Source organism: Choloepus didactylus, chromosome 6 (assembly GCF_015220235.1).
Source record: "Choloepus didactylus isolate mChoDid1 chromosome 6, mChoDid1.pri, whole genome shotgun sequence".
Classification (NCBI taxonomy): domain Eukaryota; kingdom Metazoa; phylum Chordata; class Mammalia; order Pilosa; family Megalonychidae; genus Choloepus; species Choloepus didactylus.
Window position 1 is genome coordinate 86,348,065 of NC_051312.1, and position 13,257 is coordinate 86,361,321.

General features: G+C 56.0%; 1 protein-coding gene across 2 annotated transcripts in view; it reads right to left on the reverse strand.

Annotated features, from left to right (window-relative positions):
* Positions 1-13,257, reverse strand: part of PDE2A (phosphodiesterase 2A) — a 90,225-nt gene that overhangs the window by 30,930 nt on the left and 46,038 nt on the right. For both annotated transcript variants that reach the window (XM_037840532.1, XM_037840533.1), the window contains one exon: positions 960-1,049. In XM_037840532.1, the coding sequence (XP_037696460.1) occupies positions 960-1,049 (90 nt within the window). The remainder of the gene's footprint in view (positions 1-959; positions 1,050-13,257) is intronic.

The following is a 13,257-nucleotide window of genomic DNA, read 5'->3' on the forward strand; positions in this document are numbered from 1 at the left end:
AAACAGATTCAGGGACAATAGGCATTGACAAAGAGGAGGGTCACATTTTGAATTGGCTGTACTTCCTGGAGCAGAGGCTGCCCTTGGCTGGTGTCTAGAGTAGGGGAAAGATCATTTCAGGCCATGGGGCCTCAGTTTGGGCATCTTCTCCTCCAGGAAGCCTTCCATGTCCCTTAGACTGAGTCAGACCCCCGACCCAGGCTCTCACTGTCTCCTGCTTCTCCCAGGCACAACTGAAACTACTGCTTTAGGGCTCAAGGGGCAGTTCATCCATTCTCCTGCCAAAAGGATGAATAGATGCCAATGCAGCCAGGGTAGGAAGTGGCCTGGGGCAGCTGGAACGGGGTGCAGTCCCCCCCACTTTGGCACTCTGGAGTCAGGAGACCATGGTCATCACCTTCCACCTGCCCCAAACCTACAGCCTCATCCAGGGTGTTGGGAAGGGCCAGAGAGAAGCTTAAAAGTTTGCTGTAGATCATTTTGTCCAACCTCCTGTTTCCAGAAAGGACACTTTACCCAGCACAGACCCAATTGTCAAGGCTGAGCTCCATTCTAGCACCCCCAGACCTGGCATACAGGAAGTTCTTCTGCATATCTAACCTCAATCCATCCTGCTTCACAGATTCCAAAACCCGCTTAATTCCACCATGTCCCAGCTGTGCTATCCTAAGTGAAATTTTCCATTATCTGAGACATGATTTTCCCAGTTAACCTCTAAGGCCCCTTCTGGCTCAAACATTCCAGGATTCATGTGTAAATTCACTCTTTGGGTTTATTTCAGCTCTCCTCCTCCAGGAGCCCTCTCAGAACACTCTCCCAAACCCTTCACTTTCTCATGACAGTCCTCTGGCCAGGGACCTTGCCTCATCCTTCCTCCTTGTCTCTGTGTGAGGAGGCATGACATAGGGGTGGGCACAGCTTGCAGGGGAAGCAGGCGGGGGGCAAAGGTAGGCACCTACCACTCTGGGGAGAATGGCTGAGAGTGCCTCCTTGACGACTTGTTGCAGGCCTGTGATGTCGATGACAGAGCCCAGGCTCAGCAAAGCATCCTGGAAGAGAAGAAAGGGCAGTGAGAGGCTTTGCTGGGCCGGCCAGGGCAACCCTGTCTGCCCACAGGGGGCTGTGAGCAGGAACCCTGCAGCCTAGATCAAGATGGACACCTGAATCCTGTGATCTTGGGACCCCAGAATCAGTCTTAAAGCCATAGAATGTCCAACCTGGACATCCCAGTCCCCTCAACTTACAGATGGAAAAACTGAGTTTCCGAGGGGGACCAGGGGTTTAGCAAAGGCCTCACAGTGAGGCAAGAGGTCAAGACTGGACCAGACTCAGGTCTCTTGTCCTTCCTCTGGCATAGTAGGGAAAGCACAAGCCTCCACCCTAAAACAAAACAGAACAAGCAAGCAAACAAACAAAAAAATAAATTTGAATCCCCTGTCCACTGTTCATTTGCAGTGTATGTCTTGGGCAAGTCGCCTCTCCAAATCTCAGTCTTATCTGTAAATGGGTGGCAACTCCAGCTAGCCCCCACATAGGCTGGCATGAAGACAAAATGAAGCTGAGCACCAAACATGCAGGTGCCCAGCACAGAGGAGGTGCTCAGCTGAAAGTTCCCTGAAACTAGGACCCTCTGTGGGGAGGTGGTCTTGCCCAGTTTCATTTTCTAGCCTAGTGAAGAGCTGGTTTGGGGGTAGCAAAGGTGCAAGGGGTGCGTGAGCCCACGGGATGGGAGAAACACAGCTGGGCCGAGCCTGGCACAGGAAGGGACAGAGAAGTCAGCCTTGACCACCTCAGCAGCCTTGCCATCCCAGGAACAGGCTTCGTCCTTGGAGAGCCGGAACACAGATGGCAAAGGTCCCTGCTTCTCGCTCTGTTAACTTGGCGAGAGCCAAGGGGATCAAAGAGCTAGGTAACAGAATGGAGCCTCCAGAGCCAAGGCAGGCTTGTGACGCACACCGTCTACTCAGCCATACCCTCCTTCCCAGCACTTGGAAGTCCTTTCTGTTGTCTACCCTGTGGATGGCTGGGTCTGGGTTCAAAAAGCAAAGCAATTAACTTGAGGATGAAGGAGACATGGGGGGTGGGGCATTCATGTGAAAATGTTATGAGGTCAAGGGTTGCAACAGACCAAAAGCTCAGCATCAGCCCATGGTATAAGCATGGCTGGGAAAAAATTAAAGGGCTGAGACTGCAGGACATATTAATAGAGATCTGTTAACCCAAATAAAGAAGGTGATAGTCTCCCAGCCAACTTCTCTAGGCTGGTCAGACAAGCCCCAGTGCATAGTGTCCAGGGGAGGACAAGATGAGACGCAACCAGAGGAGGTGATCTACACAAAGAGGGAACTGGAAACCAAGTCCTGCCTGTGACTCAGTCTGGAGAGCCTGGAGTTGCCTATCCTAAAACAGTGCAAACCCAGGGGTCTCAGTCTTGGACTCCAATCTCTCAGGTCCTCCTGGGCAAGGAGACAGGACTCTGTGGCCCCAGGAACAGCCTGGGGACTTATAACATTTCACAGGAAGCTGAACTTGCCCAATGGGATGAAAACCTTCTTTGAGGCAGAGCCATCTTGTAAAGGCAGAGGCCACCAGGAGAGAGGGAGGAAGTGAGCTCCCCATAGCTGAGGGTGTGCAAGGATGGGCTGATTGCCAATTGTCAGAGAGGCTGCAGAGGGGAGTACTGCATTGGGGTCCTGGCCTCAGCCCCAGATTTCACCCTTGGATCTTCTTGGGTACAGTTCCACCTGCTCCCAGGGGACTTTCTCCCCAAATATTCACTCAGCATTGCTCTCCCCAACCCCCATCCTCCCTTTGATCCCTCCCACTGCTCAGGGATGAAGACACTTTTTGGTCACAGGGAGGTCTCTGCCCTTGGGTGTAGGAAGCTGCTGATTCCAAACAACACAATCCCCAAACTTGATCCCTTGTCCTTTGACTCTTAGGCACCCCTAATCCCAGTTCACACCTCCTGAGAGCCCTATGTACACAGCTGTAGACCCCCACATCCTTCAAGAAACACCAGCATATGTTCAGACACCCTCCAGGCACACAGGCTCACAGGTCTTCACAGGTACAGCTATTTCCTTGTGGATTCAGGGGCAAGGACTCAAGTTACACCTGCAGACACTGATACATACTTGTGCTTCAATTGTTCAGGCTAAGGAAGAAGGGGCCCATAGGTGATGCTGGGTTAGGTCTATTTTTGGCTGGAGGGAAGGGGATGGACAAGCTGACCCACAGAGGCCCTGCCCTCCTGTGGGGTCATATGTATGTGGTGCGGAAGTCGGGGAAAAGGGGCCAAAGTGATGGAGTGAGCTTTGATGTAGGGGGAGATAATTTTCAAAGCTACAGGCTTGGGACAGCTAAGCCTCCCTGTTTGACAGATGAGGAAACTGAGGCTCAAAGAGAAGCAGTGACCCCTCTGTGGTCAGCCAGCAAGTCAGGACAGAGCCACGTGCAGAGCCCCAGTCTCCGGATCTTCAGCCGGGGGATCTGACTCCCGTCCTGCACCCCCACTCCCGGCTCCCTCCCCAGGGGGCTTAGAGAGAACAGTTTGTCCTTTGTTCTGATTGGTGGGCTCCTTGCCCTGCCCTTTGCTTCAATTGGGAGAAGCCCTGACCTGTCCTTTACTGGAAGTGGTGGGTGCCTATCTGGCCTTTGTTCTGGTTGGTCAGTTTTCTGTGACTCTTCTGGCCAAGGCAGGATAATGGTGGTGAGGGGAGAGTGGGAAAGGAAATTTGGGGGGCATTGGGGTAGCAGCAGGGAGGGGGCTTCATGTGCTTGGCCAGAGTGGGCTGGATGCAGATATGACTGCTAAACCTCAGGGCTCCCCGCCCAGAGTCCAGACTCTGCCCAGCCCGCCCCAGAGGTGGGGGGTGTTGGGTGCAGGAAATGCAGCTGGGCAGGGTCACTTCATGTCTTGCACTCAAAGAGGCCTTCAAGGCTTGCTCACATGCCACCTCCTCCATGACTTTCCCAGCAACTGCACCTCAGCTGCATCAACTCAGGAAAGGAAATAGCTCAAATTCCAAAGCCCACGAGGCGGGGGCTCAGAGAGTGGAATGGCTGCCTCAGGGAGGGGGGCGGAGAGAATCACGGGGGAGCAGCTGAGGGTGGGAAGTGGGGAAATTCCTGAATTCAACTCTCAGGTGGTGAGCGAGGCTCAAGCCAGGGGCCAAAGCTCCAGGAATCTTAAAAAGAAAATAAAAGGAAGAATACAAACATAGCCACGCCTACTCGCATGTTCATCTCCATGGGTTACACACATACCATGTGCACATCTCTGTACACATATATGCACATGCCCTCACACAGACATGCCCACGCGAAGATAAAAATGCAACCATTCATGCAATGCACGCACAAGCACACACTTACATACACACATCCAGCCCAGGCATGGAGTGAGGGGAAAGAGGTTACATTTCCTGCCCTCGTAGCTTTTTGAACAAACATCAGTATAAATATCAGCATAACAACCAATTTCCCAGACCCCAGGGGAGAGTTTGTGGTGTGTAGAAAAGAGCAGCAATTTCCATTCACAATCCCAGATTGACTACAGGAGCTCTGTGTGGTGGTGAGCAGACCCCTTTCCTCTTCTGAGCCTCAGTTTCCAATAAAATGGAGTGATGCTTCCAGCTCTGCAGCATAGAGTTCTATGGTTTGGTGGTGTAATTCAGTGAGGATGGATGGAAGGAAAGAAGGGAGGGAGGAGGGACAGAAGGAAAGGAGGGAGGAAGGGGGCACAGAAGGAAGGTTTTCTGCTCTCCCCAGGCCGCTACCTGTAAGCTCTGTGGTTGCAGGTACAGCCGGTCAGCACCACAGACAGCGCCTCTCCCCACACACCTGTCATTTACCCCAGGTACCCAGAGGGGGAAACTGTTGAGTGAGGAATGCTCTAAAGCCAGGGCTGGGGCTCAGCCTGGCCTGGATCAGCATTTCCACACTAGTCTGGGGAGGGGAGAAGGTCCAGACAATTTTACTTCTGGCTCCTCCTTAAAGCCTGAGATTATATGAAATTGGCAACCTTGGCCTTATCCTCTCTGGTGCCACCGGCATAGGGACTTGAAGGGTGGGCTCTCTGTCCCAGCTGCTCTCCTGCCTCATCTCCAAGAGTCTCTATGCCCGCCCAACACTTCCTATTGCTCTCCCTCTGCCTAGACTTGGACCCCACCTCTCCCTCCCTGGACTGAAGCCCCATAGTGCCCTTCACAGCGGCCTAGAAGGTATTGATGTCAACCCATAGCCAAAAACCTCCCAAGATTCAAGCTGTGTTACTAGGACTGGCCATTCACAGTGATTCATGCACCCATGGCTGGGACTGTGTGCCCTAGGATGGGGTGGGGAGGCTTCTCTCTCTCTCTTTGGGCCTTGGTGTCCCCTTCTCTAAAGACAGGGCATCCTTCAAGATCCCCCAGAGCCTTGGGGCTCCTCTCCCTCCCTGCTCCTCTTTCCTTCCCTCTGTATGTCTCTCTCTCCCAGGCTCAGTCTCTCCCTCTCCCCATGCCCCCCTCGGTCAACACCCCTCTCGCCATCACAGACTGCTCCCCTGCCTCCCACCATGAGTCTGCATCCTTTCCCACCTCCACACCCTCTCCCCATCTTCCTCTTGCACACACTCCCTGCTGCCACTCACTCCTGTCCCTCTGCCCACCCCTCCCCCAACCCTCTAAGCAGTCACCTTGTGAACTAGGGGAGAAAGCACCTGACCCACCCAAGATGGGAACCCAGAAGAGCAGCCATGGGGGGAGAAGTTGGGGTCACCAGGGCAGACACCACCTGCACCTCTTTTCTTCCTGCCTCACATTCATTCTGGTAGGCAATGTGCACAGCCTCTTCTCCTACCTAGGAACGGGGCCCTTCAAGAGCAAAGGAGGACTCAGCCATCACCCACCCAGCATGGGCACGGAACTAACAAGCACAGCTGCTCCTTCAGGGTGACTGACAGAACCTCCCAAAGGGGGCCTCTGGGGTGGAGGGGGCACAAATTAGAGAAGCCCCCATGGCCCAGATCCTCAGACTGCAGCCTGAACCCCAATACCCCAAGTCTACTCTGTGACTCCTGTCCCGACAGTACGCCCAGCCCTGCTGGAGGACAGGAGCAGCAGAGGCAGGAGGCAGCAAGGAAGCAGGAAAAGGGAGCCCCTCCTCCCTCCCTCCCTCCCGCCCACCGCCTGCCACCTGCCCGAGGAGCTGCCTCCAACACACTGGTGCCTTAAATACTCTGAGAAGAGCTGCCCTGAGCACTCCGATCCTGCCCCCCGCCCAGACCACCCCTCAATAAGGGTGAGCTGAACCTGGGGTAGGAGAATAGACAAGAGGCTTGGTGACCCTTGGGAGACCTGGTCTGAAGGTGGAGGCAGGAGAGAGCCCCAGGCTACAGTTCAGCTGGTTCACACGTCACTACAGAGGGGGCCTTACTTGAGTGGGACGTCAGGCTTAGGGGAAGGGAATGCGCCTTTCTCAAGCACCCACTGTGCACTGTCCACCAGTGGTTCTCAAATGTTAGTGGGCACCAGAATCACCCCCAGTTTCTGATACAGTAGGTCTGGGGCCCCAGAATTTGCATTTCCTAAATCTTCCCAGAGGACGCTGGTCTAGGAATGACACCTTGAGAACCGCTGACATCCACTATCTGTCATCCTCCTACAAGCCCTGGGAGGTGCCTGCTTTGATTATCCCATTTTCTAGGTGAGGAGACCAAGGAGCAGAGGGGGTCCTTGCTCAGGTGAGAACAGCAAGTCCAGGCCACTTCTACCACACAAGGGGGACTCCTCAGGGAAGGTGATGAAATAGGGGAGAGGCTGGGGGTGCTGGAAGGAGAGCGAGTGGGGGCAATGGGGCAACAAGGGACAAGTACGAATGGAAGGGCCAGGTGCAGCTCTGGAGCCCAGCCGGGAGGCCTTTCCTCCCTCTTCCTCCCCATCTCTTCCTCCTCCTCCCCTCCCTCTGATGCCTCCCTGTTTGTTCCCTGTCCCTTTGTCCCACCCTTTGCAGACTCCGGCTTCAGTTGTTACTCCAACAGGGCCGCGTCTCCAGCCTCGGAGCCACACTGGAGACACGTGCACTGTAGAATACACCTGAGCCCAGTCCTGGTGCCTCCCGTGGCATCCTCCCCCGCCCCAATGAGCAGGACCCCCAAATTGCTGGACCTTCCCTTCCAACACTCACAACCAGCCTTCTTAGGCCCCTCACTCTTTCTAAGCCAGTCTCAGCTTCCACCCAGCTCCTGCCTCCTCCAGAAAGCCCTCCTGATTGTCCCCAGCTCCCTGGAACCACTCAAGAGCAAGGTGTGGGTGTGGATGAAGGATGAGAAGGGAGAAGGAGTTGGAGAGGGAAGGTGGGAGTTACCTGGATGATCAGTGGTCAGAGGGTCTGACTCAGTGGGATCCCCTCAGTCCCTAGCACAGGTCTAGGAAGGGGGAAGATGCCTCTGGGAGGCAGCCATCAGAAAGACTACCCCCCACCCCTGCCTTCAGGAAGGGGCTCTTCTCTGAGAGGAGCACTGTCATTGTCACCTTCTTTTATGAGTGAGGTCACCCCCTCCAGGAAGCCTTCCTGGATCACTCATTCTCCTCCAAGGCCTCGTGGAGTCCAATCCCCCGCTGGATGAGGGGAAGACTAAGGCCCAGAGGAGGCAGGGAAGGACTTGCCAGGTCGCAAAAGGCCCATGCCCCGGCCCAGAGCACTTCGGGCCACACTAAGCCATCTCCCTCCTGAAAGCTGTTTGGGTTTGGGGCCTCTCTAATTCCTTGCCTTGGCCATCTGTATCACGGGACCAAGAGTGGCTCCCATCCCCACTGCCTCCACTCCCCTCACCGCCACAGCCTTCCTCCTGTCAGCTCGGCCACCCCATGCCTCTACTTCCCGGTTCTCCTGGCCTGAAGCCCAAGGGGGCAGAGCTGGATACAGTGGGGAGCCTCCAGGAGGCAGACAGATGCACACTGTGAGTCAGAGTCATGCCACAAGAGAGGCCTGTGCAGGAGGGTGGCACGAGCTCCCTGTCCCCAGGGGTGTGCCAGCAAGGACTGGGGCCCAGCCAGAGAGGCCTGAGGAAAGGGCCTTGGTGAGCTTGGCTGCTCTCCAGCTCCGGGTTCCATGACCCTGAACATCTGAGAACCAGCCTCTCCCCCACCCCCCCGCAAAGCCTCAGTCCCTCACATGGCCTCCACGCTGGGGTCCAGAAGCTTCTGAGAGGCAGATACAGTGGTCCAGGCAGGAGAGGAGGATAGAGCTGGGCGATCCAGCCTGGGCCAGGGACAGAAAAGAGAGTTTATGTGCCTTAGGAAACGAGAGCGAAAGGAACGACTGGATCAATAAAGGAGTGAAAGTGCAAATTCCCTTCTGTGGGCTTCCCTCTGGGAAATTTGTGTTTTTGCTTCTTCTCCAGGCAAATCTGACCCTCCCACGGGGGCTCTAGCCAGCCCCGTGCTTCCCCCATCACAGCATGGAAGGCGTCAGTGTGTTGCCACTATTTCCCCATCTGTCTCCCCCATCAGACTGGGAGCTCTCTAGAAGGCAGAGCTCTCCGAGTCCTCAGCAGCACCCAGCCCACCACAGGCGTTAGGAGATGTTTGCTGAGATATAAAATGAGTGGTTGAACTTTTGAGGGCCTAGGGCTGTTGGGCAATGAGGGGTACATGTCACTGGGGAGCAGAGGGGTGGACTCCTTGGCCCCTGGGAACCCCCAGGCAGGGGAGACACCTGAGACTTCTCCAAGTCTCTCATCTGGCAGAGTGAATGTTTCAGAGAAGGGGTCTGAGGAATGACGGTGCCTGTGCTGAGAGCTTTGGGCGACTTTCCAAGGCATCTTTCCAGGCCAGGAGGCCCTTTGTGCCTCAGGATTATCTCCCCCAGCAGGCAGACGGGGCTAAGGACAGCATGTCAGGAGGGAAGGGGCTCTTCCCTGAGAGGAGCACTGTCATTGTCACCTTCTGAGTGAGGTCACCCCCTCCAGGAAGCCTTCCTGGGTCACTCGTTCTTCCAGGCCTCGTGGAGTCCAATCCCCCACTGGATGAGGGGAAGACTAAGGCCCAGAGGAAGCAGGGAAGGACTCGCCAGGTCACAAAAGGCCCACGCCCTGGCCCAGAGCACTTCGGGCCACACTAGGCCACCTCCCTCCTGAACATTCTTTGGGGTTTGGGGCCCCTCTAATTCCTTGCCTTGGCCAGAGGTTGAGCCAAGCCCCTCTCAGATGCTGAGTGGGGTTAGGTCCTTCTCTCCAGGCCAGGGACACACAGTGTCCCCAGTGGGAGGAAAATGCTGAATGGAATAGCCCTGGGTGGCTAGGGCAGTTAGTGCAGCCTGGAGGGGCAGGGAGGAGGGCCAGGGGAGGGGGTGGTTGGGGTGCGGGGGGGGGCAGAGCCTGGCAATGCCTGGCCTCCTCAGGGACCAGGCAGGAGAGCAGGGCACAGAGTGGCTGTGGGTGACACGACCTCGGGGCCCTCCCTGACTCTGTCACCAGCTCTGTTTCCCAGTCTCTCTGGGTCCTCTGTGTCTGTCTCTCTTGCTATGCGTCTATTCTGTCCTCTGGTGTGTCTCCCCCACACCCTCACACACCGTTTTGTCCCATGACTGTATTTGGCTTTATCCTCAGAGCTTGGCCCCAAATCCCGGGGGGAGCGGGGACCCAGCAGGGGGGATAGGAGTATGAGAAAGAGACAGGGACAGAGACAAGGACTGATTCAAAGACACAGAGACAGGCCTAGGAGACAGGAAGGGACCCTGGGGGCAGGGTGTGGGAGGCAGAGCTGGCCGGGGTTCAAAAAGCCTCCCCAGCCCATGAGGGGAAGACCCTGAAGACAAAGCCAGAGGTGGGGGTGTGGGGGGTGCACCCCTCTCCCTCTGCCTTGGCTCCTGGCCCCCCTTCCTTCCCCCTGCCTGCAGGAATGTGTGAGCACTTTTAATGTTCCTAAAAATAGCCCTTCTTGACTCAGGGCTGAGATGAGGGATCTTCTGGGCAGGGTTCATCTCAAGCATTCCCCCCGTCCCTGGGCTCCCCTCCACCCTACATTCCCTCTCTGAGCTGACCCCACCCCCACCTGCAGTGCTTTGTTAGAACATAAATTTGACTATATCACTTCCTTGCATGAACCCTCCATGGCTCCCCAGCACCCCTCGATGGGCTCCGAGCTAGCAAGCTTGTTGGCATCGGTTTGTAAAGTGCTCAGGACAGAGCCTGGTGCAGGGCACAAGCTCACGAAGTATTGCTGCTCTTCCTACCAATTCACACAATCCCGGCTTTGCACACTAGCCTCTTCAGCTCTCCAGCTTCACCCCACACACATACCTGGTCATCCCTTCCCACCCTGGGCCTTTGCTCCTGCCATTTCCTGCACTGGATGCCCTCTCTTCTCCTCTCCTGTGCTTCCAAGCCCAGCCCCTAGCAGGAGGCCAGGCAGCAGGTGCCCGGAGCAGATGTGGGCACTGGGGGACAGAGCCCTTCACCTGGCAAGGGGAGAGTTGGGGAGGGGGGAGACATTGCAGGCTCTGGGACCCCATGCCCCGTCCTGAACCTTGGATGCTCTTGTCCCCCTCCATCTCCCCTCTCCAGCTGTTTTTCTCTTCTGGACCCTTGACCTGCTGTATCTTGGTCTCTCTCTGTTTCCATCGTTAGGGGAAAGCTCATTCAGGCTCACCTCCTCCCTGCCTCCATTTCTCAGGTGGGGGAACCAAGCCCCAGAGAGGGGAGGTGGTGGGCCCCTGAGCCCTGCATATCACCCTGCACAGGGTCCCAGCCAGCTGGGCTCCAGAGGCAGAGGCAGGCTCCTCACCCCACCCCCATCCCACCCCACCCCGGCCCCTGCAGGCAGGCTGGCATCCAAAGTTATTTGCCTTTGGAGGGCCCAGGAAGCCAGAGGACAAACATCCGGAGTCTCTGGAACTGCTCCTACTCCCATCCCCACATCCCAGGGATCCGGGAGCCAACGCACACACACTCAAGCTCACACTCACGCACACACACGGGCAGGGCTGGGTAAACATGGGAGTCCGTGAGGTCTCAAGGGACTGTTATGCCTGTGAATCTGTGTGTGTCCTTTAGAGATCTAACGCCCTGAAAAGATGACGATTCCCACCCACCCCCCTAGACCCTATATACAATTCAAATTAAGTTTTATCTTTTGAAATGGAAATTAAGATTTTGTGTAACTTTTCTTATGGCAAAATTCTGGGTCCGTGCATCAAAACTGACCTTTTCTCTCCCTTTGCAGGGAGCTTCCCCTTTGCTGGTGACCTAAGAATGTGTGTGGCCTGCCCGTCAGCTGTCCCTAATGGCACGTCCCTACAGGCCACCAGGTGATCGTGCCAGAACATGCCCTTTGGAACTTAGGAGAAAGCCTGTGTGAAAGTCTGTGGGTCTGCGGCTCTGCGGGAGAATGTGGGAGAGAGTGTGTCCACGAGTGTGTGCACCACCGGTGTCCATGTCTGTGCACGAGCTCTCTGCACGTGCAGGTGACTGCCACGGCCTGTGTCCCTGCATGTGTGACTTGGGTCATCAATGTCCATGTGATCCTGGGATGTGCAGTGAGCCTGTGGCTGTCTGCGGGACCGTGAGTGTGTCCAGCCTGGTCATGTTTCCAAATGAGCGAGTGCATGTGTGGCTGACTGTTGGTGTCTGTGCATGTGGGGGCTCTGATTCTCCCCCCCTGCCGTGCACCCCATCACCTCCCCCATAGCCTCCCCCAGACTTGAGCTCACGTCCCAGCCCTGCTACACACAACACACAACCTATTTGGCATTGGACAAGTCTTTAAAACCTTTGTGGGCTCAGTTTTCATTTCTGTAAAATGGTACCTTCATCCCAGAGCCGCCAAGATTAAACAAATGGGAGCCGTACAAGTCCTGCCCAAGATGCTCCCAGCAAGGGGCTGGGCCTCCTTTGTGCTAGTTAGAAAGAGGGGCCCCCTGGAGGGTCAAGGCTTAGTGAGGGAGGCGGGGCTGGGCTTCAGTGGCCCCTACTGCTCTGCCTGAGCCCCTGTGCAAGGCACAGCCTGCAAGCTTGGAGGCAGTGGCCCTGCAGGTGACCAAGAAATGGCTGCTCCCTCCCTTCCTGCCCTCACCTCCAGGTGCACAGCCTGGAATCATGAGGGTCCCTAGCACTGGAGCTGCTGTGGGCCCATTTCAGATGAGGCCGGTTGCTGAGGACACCTCCCCCTCCTAACTTCCCTGGGACTCTGTCTCCTTGGCCGGCCCTCCTGCCCCAAGGACCAGGAGAAGAAGGGATGGAAGCCAGGAAGGGGATGCAGGGAACAGCTAGGCTGGCCAGAGGCTCAGAGACCTCTAGCTCCTACTGTTAGAGAGGGAGACTGAGGACCAGAGAAGGGACAGGGATCCTCCCAGGGACACAAGTTAGCCCAGGCAGTGCAGGCTCCTGTCTCAGGCCTCTGCAGCTGGGTGTGGGACCCACAAGCTCCAGTCTCTGGTGACTCCTGAATGGAGCCCAAGGGAGTGGTTAGGGGTCCTCAGGGGGCAGGAACTGTGAAATCTGTGCTCTTGGCTGTTGGTATGGACCTCCTACCCATCTAACCTTCCCTGCCTGGGCCAGATCCCCTGCTGGTGTGATTAACCAAATTATGGGAGTTTTTTGCTTGAGCAAATTGCATCGGCCTAATTGAATGAGGCTGCAGGAGCCTGGGCTGGAGGCTGACAGTGGGTGAGGACAGCAGCAAGCAGGGGGAGGACAGCAGCAAGCAGGGGGCCACATAGAGTTGGGGACAAAGGGGGTGGAGAGAGGGAGAGAGAAGGGCTGGGGTTATGAGAGAACATGACGTCACTCATTCAGTGACCCCTCACTGTACCCTTACCAGTCTCCTGTTACACTGGGTGCCTGAGGCACAGGGATTTGGTGCTCCACCAAGTGCCGGATACTGGGTTCACTTTATGTGTAATCCTCCCAACAGCCCTATTTTATAACTGGGAAATCAAGGCTCAGAGATAAAATGACTCACTAGACATCAGAGCCTAGATTCCAAGTCAGGGCTGTCTGATACCATAGCCCTTGCTCTTAATTGGTGCATACAGCATCCCAGTGACGTGCCCCCACTCTGCCTCCAGGAAGCCTTCCTGGGTTGTTCAGGGAAAGGAAGCATCCTCATGCCAGCTCATGCCTGGGCTCACCCTTTCTGTCCGCTTTGGGTGTTTCCACCCATCCACCCTACGACGTCCCTCCTCCCTCTGATGGTGAGGGGTTGAGGCAGGGCTGATCCCAAATGGCCCACACACACCCCATCACCCACACACACCCTCATCCCCACTCTC